The 8081-nt window shown below is 41.2% G+C and overlaps 1 protein-coding gene across 2 annotated transcripts; it reads right to left on the bottom strand.

Annotated features, from left to right (window-relative positions):
- Nucleotides 1-3422: 3422 nt before the first annotated feature.
- Nucleotides 3423-8056, bottom strand: MTG2 (mitochondrial ribosome associated GTPase 2). 2 transcript variants are annotated; one of them, XM_417403.7, is made up of 6 exons: nt 7890-8056; nt 6417-6564; nt 5700-5815; nt 5173-5391; nt 4410-4548; nt 3423-4034 (listed from the first exon to the last, which is right to left on the bottom strand). In XM_417403.7, exons 1-6 carry the CDS (start codon nt 8034-8036, stop codon nt 3640-3642), a joined length of 1164 nt encoding a protein of 387 aa, XP_417403.1. In that variant the 5' UTR covers nt 8037-8056; the 3' UTR covers nt 3423-3639. The 2 variants fall into 2 exon arrangements, with proteins under 2 accessions (XP_417403.1, XP_046758972.1); XM_046903016.1 differs by having other exon boundaries at nt 7677-8051.
- Nucleotides 8057-8081: the final 25 nt, after the last annotated feature.

Raw genomic sequence — 8081 nt, 5'->3', positions numbered from 1 at the left:
TACGTGCAAATCCTGTTTTGCATAACGTGGAAAAAACCCTGAAAGCCTGCAGATGTGAAGCAGGGCACAAATATTTTCTAAAATAATCCAGTAAAAATGTCAATTTCATGCAGTGACCTTCTAGGAGGTTATTTTTTACATGTGATAAATGTGCGTCCTGTCTGGACAATGCAAACTAGCTGCCCTAACTCATCTTCCTCATTCCTAACAGAGGAAAACAGCAGGAAATGAATAGCCGCCCCACAGTACGATGGAATGAATGAGATAATCAAAATACGGACAGTCCATCTGTACTACCACAGATATCTTCCTGACAATCAGCATATAAGCAATTACACTGCCTCATACAAAGATTTTTCTTCATAAGCATTTTCCATTCGCAGTGGAAGATTAATTTCTCTACATTTGGACAGTGAATAGCCAACCTCTGCCACTGGTTGATTAGTGCGTACACAAAGGATGTACCGGGTGGGAATTCAACACGTCCTTGGAAAACAGCGGCGTTCCTTTCTCAATGATAATTAAGCACTGAGGAAGCAAGCATCAACATTCCAATAACAAATATATTATGACGACTGAGTTTTTCCAGTGGTGGTAAAATCCAAGAAAAAACCCTTGACATTTTCTAAGATATTGACTATTACCCACACATCCATGGGGTGTGGATTTCTCTGCTTACAAAGATAAAGAGGCACCCGCTGAGGATTTGAACAACAGAAGATAATTTGTTCTGCGATTGGCGTTTAGTCTCACTGTGTAATCAGCATTAATATGTCTGGATCTAAGTGCATTACTAACGCACGCGTTTTAAAAGGTGATTCAGCCTTTAGAAAACATTTTCAGCATATATGAATAAGTACAAAGCTTTTCACGTTTGGTGTCTTATTTTACCCAACATCCAAGACATAAAATAACAGCATCTGAACATGCTGCAATGCTCCATTTCAGCTAAAAAAACAACAGTCTGGACCAAGGTCACCAATGCATTATGCCAGAGAGACTCCAATTAAAATTAATGGAATGTTACCGGAATAAAATGGATTGTAGCAAAGTTACCCATTACCTCTTACTGAAAATGAGCATGCAGAGATGAGCAAGTTTTTAAACCGTAATTATATGGTCCAGTAGTATGGCTGGCCTGGTGTGTTGGCTCCAAGGAGGTACGTATGTAACACATGAACATTTCCATCTTGGTGACCTAACAGGATAGCAAAAACCAGCCTAGCCAAGGAATGCTCACTCCAAGGGTTCAAAGCAATACTTGATATCAACAAGGACAGGGGAAAAACAACCAAACAAAAAAATAATAAACAAAGCCTGTAAGAAATCAGACACTGCTAAGGCTGTCTTGGACAATTCTGTTACAGTGAAGAAAGAGGAGGTGAATAATTACTCTCAGTAGGAAAACGAAGGACAAACACAAGCTCAATATTAAAAGCTTGATAAAAATCTCTCTGTCTGTTTCCTACCAGCTGTATGTCAGAAAAAAATGGGCACATCCCACATAATATCCCTCAGAACTACCTAGAAAAAAAATCAGGAGTGCAGCCTGAAAGGGTTGATCTATTATCAAGGGTTGCCAAATAATCCCTTATCATTACTGGCACACATACATAGCCTGCCCCCCAAATATGAATAACTTCAGTCTTTCCAGACCTTTATAGCACAGGAACAACTAATCCCCATTTAAAAAGATGGGGAAACTTAACACAGAGCATCATTGGAAACTGCACTATGGAAGACTGAAGACAACAAAGCTGTGTTTTAAAGGCCAGGCACACTGCAATGTTAGGATCAAGTCAGGTAGAATCAGGATGCAGTTTTAATTTATGTCAGGGAATGGGGCATCCACCTCCTTGGGCAACCAGTTCCAGTGCGTCACCACCCTCTGTGTGAAAAACTTCCTCCTAATATTTAACCTAAACCTCCCCTGTCTCAGTTTAAAACCATTCCCCTTTGCCCTACCACTATCCACTTCTCATCTGTTCCTACCAGTGAAAAGAGTTTCCTTTGTAAATACCTTATTTTCAGAAGAATCAGAGGTTACTCCTCAGTTCCATGCCTTGTAAAAAGAAGCCTGTACAGGAGACCTTCAAGCTAATACTTTGGGAGCACTACAGAAAAAGGTGACCCAAACTATCAGCTCTGCATTGGGCACAGTCACATCTGTTCAGCATTACCTCAGAGACCTTTCACACGAGGTTACTTCGTTTAATATAGACTTATATGGACTACAGAAAGTTCAAGCTCCAACAAACACTTGTTCCAACAGCAAAATTGAAGCTATTTGGCACTTTTTATCAACAGATGAAGGGATTCGTGCTCCTGTAAAACCTCCTCGAACACTGTAAGCCTGTGGTTAAGAACTTGGTCTGTCATCTTAGAACAGGTGGCTATAAACATTAAGAACAAAGAAACCAATTACATGATCCATAGGACATCCTGCTGAGCTGTCTAGCAACCTGCTGTGCTGTTTGCACATCAGTACACAAAATGTTCTCCAGTGAAAGCACTCGGATGATGGTACGAGCACTAGAAGTCAGTGTGAGATCTCCTCCAAGTAAAGGGTGTTTAAAATGGTCTTCGTCATTCTCAAAATACTCAAGTACATTCAGACAGAACGTTGAGTACCTGTAAGTACCAAACAGCCTGCAAAGTCAGATTTTGCTGAAGAGTACATATAGTAATAGATGGGAAAACCAGTGAGGCCTAATAGTACTGCACAAAACCAATAAAAAGAACAGAACTGAATATTAACTTCTACCTAATTCAGTCTGGTAAACCCTAGGGAACGAAGCAAGTATGAAACACATCATGGGAGCCCCTATGGGACCTAATTCTTACGGTTTTGTTTTTCCCTGATCATACCTGGAACAATGTCATTGTTTATTACACAGATTGCTTCCCACACCCAATGAGATGCAATTACTCAGAAAGCGAATTTAAAAGAGGTAATTACCCATTTTTACTTTTTTTTACTTAATAATTCAAGCAGTTAAGTTACACCTGCACTTTTTCAGAACAAAAACCTGCTGCTTTAAGAAAAGGCACACCCTTGCTTTCTCACACAGGCAAAGTTAGTTCTAATTCATAATCATAATCACAAATCTCATCCCAATAGCAAAGGGGTGTGAGGGTACAGAGACTGAACAAAACTGCTCCTCTGCAGTCACAGGAAGCCAGAGGGGAAAAAAAACAAAAGGACATTGCTCACAAAAGGCAAGAAAGCCTACCTGGTAAGGATGCACCACCCAGAAGAACTGAAGTATTTGAGATGAAACCAAACAAAATGTTCAAAGTGACAGAAGCAGAATTATCAGCTTTTCTGTAGAAAAAGACACTGTTCTAAATCAAAATTTCCCAGTTCCTCAAGAAGAAAACTTAACACATTTTGTATATAACGAGTTAAATAAAAAAAGATGTTTCCACCACAAAAGCAAAGCATTGCATTTATTTTATGACACCTAGGACACCTCAAAGGTGAATTAAAATCTTTCCATTGAAAGCAGCCCAGAACAAATTCACGAGCTGTGTGCAATACATTCAAAATAAAGAAACAACGAAGAAAACACATGCAGATGTTATCTAATCAAATTATGACTTTTTCTTCCTTCTAGCAGTTTGTAGTAGCTCTGCTTCCTACCACTTGACTGGGCTCTGCCCTCGTGATCGTTCCATCTTCACGTAAGTGTCATACAGCTCTTTCAAATGCAGTAACAGTTCCTCTAGATTGTCTCCTGTCAATGCAGATAATGCAATGACTCTGTCATCTATCTTTTCTTTAAGGAGTGGTAGATTAATCCTGGACTCAGCAAGGTCAATTTTATTCCCAATGACAACACAAGGCCTTGTAGACAATCCTTTTTTATATTGCTCAAGTTCATATTTTAAGTCTTGCAGCTGAATCCATGGCTGAGACACAGAGAGATCCACCACATATAAAAGAAAGCAGCATCGTTCAATGTGCCTTAGGAAGGCCATCCCGAGGCCTCTGTTCTGATGAGCACCTCTTATTAGGCCAGGAATGTCAGCAACTACAGTGAGAAAAATTTCACAGTTAATCCAACACACTTAACAACAAGGTCAAAGTCTTTCCCAACCCATTGCAAGTGTTACAAAATTACATCACAACACATAAATGCTAAGGATAACTCATGTTAAACCTGGCTGCTATTATCTTACACCCCTCAGATTTAAGCTATTCCAATGAAGACAGAATTCAGATGGCTAGTTTGATATTAAGGCTATGTATAAGTGAATGTGAAATGGGCTTTCAGTGTTTTTGTTACATCAAGTTTTAAGTTCCATAGAAATAATTCAACAGAATCGCTAACTTCTACAGCATTCAAAAATGAAGCTGTGTGACACAAACTGCTATCAAGGTACACTCAGTGTACTATAATTTTCACCTGCTACTTGTTCATAGTCTTCATAGCGGACAATGCCAACGTGGGGGTTTAGAGTTGTGAATGGGTAGGCAGCCACTGCTGGCTTTGCGTTGGACAGCGCTCTCAAAAGCGATGATTTCCCAGCATTGGGAAAGCCCACCTGGAAGACAAGCACTTATTAAAGCCACAGTTCAAGGTTAATTCCAATAATAATTAAGAAAGAAAAAGAAAGCTTCTACAGATGTAGAAACACTCTCCCAGTAGGGATATAACATTAATTTTGGATGCTCCCTGGTTTCCCTCCTTTATTTATAGGCAACATTTCTCACAGAATAGATCAAACATAGAAGTATCTCCATAATTTATTTTTCAGTGCAATACCGAAGCACTTATTTTAATCTGAAAAAAACATTATGTCACTTTGTTCTGCATTTCTCAGTTCATCTGTGTTCTAATTTTATCTACACACTGTACTGTTCATCTGAAGATTCTGCAGACAATACCTGCTGTACATATCAATGAACATTAATCATTCATGAATTTTGGACACCGCTTTTCTATAGATACAGTTAATTTTAGCGAAAGTAGGATGAAGTAGCAAGAGCCTGACAGCTCTGCAAATCATTTTGGACAGCCTCCTACCAAATAACAGCAAGAAAGCATCAAATTGCATCTCAAAGCAAGCAAGCCAGAAGGCCAACAAAAATGTTATCAGACATTATTTCTTCAGTCAGTCAAACGTCATCCTACAATACAGAAGGTGAAGAACCACAGCAACACTCACCAATCCTGCATGAGCTGTTGTCTTGAGTTCCAAATGGAGGACCCTCTCCTGACCTGGCTCTCCTGGAGTAAATAATGTTGGAGCTCGCTTTTCATTGGAAAGAAAAAAGCGGTTACCTTTCCCTCCAGCTCCTCCATAAGCTGCAACATACTCTTCACCATGTTGAGTGAGGTCAGCCACAACTACCCCATCCTCCTTTACCAATGTACCTACAGGGACCTTAAAACAAAGAGAGATTAACTTTAGTGTAGCACCTCCAACAAAGCGTGCTGTGTTTTGATTTCTCTAGGCATATTATCCCACGAAGCAAAAGCAAGTCAGGACTGTATTTTGTACAGATGTGCCTTCCAAATAAGTCTAATTTTGATGAATAATGAAAATAATTTTAATCTGCCTGCGTGCCAACCAGCCCTGTTCCTGCAGGGCAAGGCTCCCTGTAGAAACATATGAGATCCATTCCATTCATCGCCCTTGAAAATGAGCAATGTAAACATAAAGCTAATATAGCAACCAGAACCTTAACTTACTTTAACATAAACACATGCTCCATTGGCTCCATAACAGTTTTTGCTTCCTCCTCTCTCTCCATGAAAACCCTGATAGAAAGGGAGGACTGAAGACAGTGATTTCATTTGCTGGTCAGCTGTAAAGAAAAACGTGTATTTTAAAGACATTGTTTTAGCAGAACATACAAGGTAGAACTGTATCTTGACTGTTCTTTCTGTTTCTGAATACTACATTAGTACATATCTGATTCACTGTCTCAACATAATGTCTCAGGGAATACTAATATCAGTGTAAATTGTGAAGTTTAGCTGCCTTTACTTATCTGCTTAGGTTTGTTAACCATGCATTTCATGAAGTGGTTCATTCCAAAATGTATACAACCATTACAAAATCCTCTGGAAAACGTATCTGACAGATTAGCAGATTTTGCAGCAGAGTGGTAGCAGAAGGAGCCTTACCTAGCTTAAGGGTAACATTTGTTGGGTTACCTTTATGCAGCCAGGTAGCAGCCACTAAAATATTTACAAAATACCACGATTTTTAAAACATCTCCTAAGAGACTCTTCTAAGGCTGTCAGTGTCACTTATATCCTTCTCACCACAGCTCAGAACAAAATATAGAAGCAAAGACAGCTTAGAGAGAAATAACTTCTTCCGTGTGGAAACAAAAAACCAAACCAAGCAACAGGTGTAAGTTGCTAAGACAACAGAAGTCAAACAGATTCGTTGAGTTTTACCTTTCAAAATGACATGACCTCCATCACCTCCATTTCCACCGTCAGGACCTCCAAATATTTTTCTAGGTTCACTACAGAAAGACTGACTTCCTCCTCCTCCTTGCCCCCCAACCACGCGCACTCTCCGGTGATCCACAAAATAGCGTGTCTGCAAAGATGATGAGATTTGTTGCCTTTAAGTACAGTTTATCAGAGACACCATTCAACAAGCTAATTGCCCTAGGGAACTTAATAATGTGTAGATCTGCTCTTTTTGTCATGATGAGTTCCTCTAAAATGTTGTAATTCACAAACAAGTTAAATACAGACTACAAAGTGCATCTTTGAAGAAAAAAGGAATCTACTTATCAGTATTTTTAAGAACTCCTTTAAAACACAGAAAGTATGCTGATACAACCTAACGAAGCAGATACCAGATGTGCAAATTAAAGAGAGCTCACAACAGGGAAAGTATCTTTCCAATACAACTATATACTGATGATACAGGAAGCTTATGAGAGCTACTGCACTGCAAAGCAGAATCACTCAGTCATCGTGCTCTTGTTCATGCAAATAAAAGGGAAAAAAGACAAACAGATAAGCTTCTAACAATTGAACTAAAATCTATAGAGGACACAGTGTCTGTGCAGAGGGATGTTCTCACACTGATTCATTGCTTTCTGTACCCGGTGATGAAAGCAATACAAAGTTCAACCTATTAAGGAAATTAAGAAGGGAGAATGATAAAAAGTAGAATAGGTGGAGTTACTTTTAATATCTGTCACAAGCAGCAGCTCAGGGGGTAAAGGTGAAGAGAATTCCAGATTTTGGCCCTATTTCTGACATGACCTTAGCAGCTGGCTTCTGGCTGGGCTGTGCTTTGGCTCTCCTGCCAGCAACAGCAGGCCAAAGGCACCTCTCTGTGCCCTCTGTGGGAAGTGGCTGAAATCCCCTGTGTAAAACTGGGAGAAGTTAGAGTTGCACCCATGCAGGTGGATGGAGCTGTTCAGTCAGTGTGAATGCAGTGTGCAGCCTCGGCTGCACTAACACAGGAATTGTGCGACACGACTTTATACTGAGAATGAACAATAAGGGTCATTTTAATTAAGCTGCCCGAATAGTACGCGTGGGATAAAATAAGCATTAAGATCTCGAGGTAAGCAGGCGGACAAACGGAACTCTATCAGGAGCAGCGATCTCTGACAAACCCTCTCAGTAAAGGAGGTGGCACCACCACACGGCGACACGGGAAACCGGCTTTAAACTGAACTGTATCGATACCAGGAGATAAGGAATTCCATCCAGACACGAAGAAAAGGTCCTCTGCGGTTTCTCCAACACCAAACGCAGCCGGTGCGGCAGCTGCCTCCTACACGAGGCTGTAACACCCCGTGAGTAACAGTGACGGCCGTGCGGAGGGCAGCGCGAGGAGCGGAGCAGCGCGGTGTGCAGCGCCCGCCCGGGCACGGCGCAAAGCCCACCGCAAGCACTCACCAATTTCTTTTCCGAAATGACTCTTTTTTGCCTCAGCCGCCTGTTCTTTGAGCAAGCGGCGCAACTCGTGGAGAAAGCCGGCTCTCGGCCGAGCACGGGCCTCCACCCCGACAGCCCGCGGAGCGACAACGCGCAGCGCAGCAGCATAGCACCGCCACGCCGGCACCGCCCCGCGGCGCACAGCGCAGCCGC

Source organism: Gallus gallus, chromosome 20 (genome assembly GCF_016699485.2).
Source record: "Gallus gallus isolate bGalGal1 chromosome 20, bGalGal1.mat.broiler.GRCg7b, whole genome shotgun sequence".
NCBI lineage: Eukaryota > Metazoa > Chordata > Aves > Galliformes > Phasianidae > Gallus > Gallus gallus.
This window is presented reverse-complemented; position numbering and strand designations above follow the sequence as displayed.

Bases quoted from the DNA above. Each gene is read 5' to 3' on its own strand.
- MTG2 (XM_046903016.1), bottom strand. From the start codon at position 8,036: ATGCTGCTGCGCTGCGCGTTGTCGCTCCGCGGGCTGTCGGGGTGGAGG. The intron at 6,565-7,676 runs GTATCGATACAG...TCATCTTTGCAG, and splicing joins ATGGAATTCCTTATCTCCTG to ACACGCTATTTTGTGGATCA. The intron at 4,035-4,409 runs GTGAAAATTATA...TTCTCACTGTAG, and splicing joins AGACTATGAACAAGTAGCAG to TTGCTGACATTCCTGGCCTA.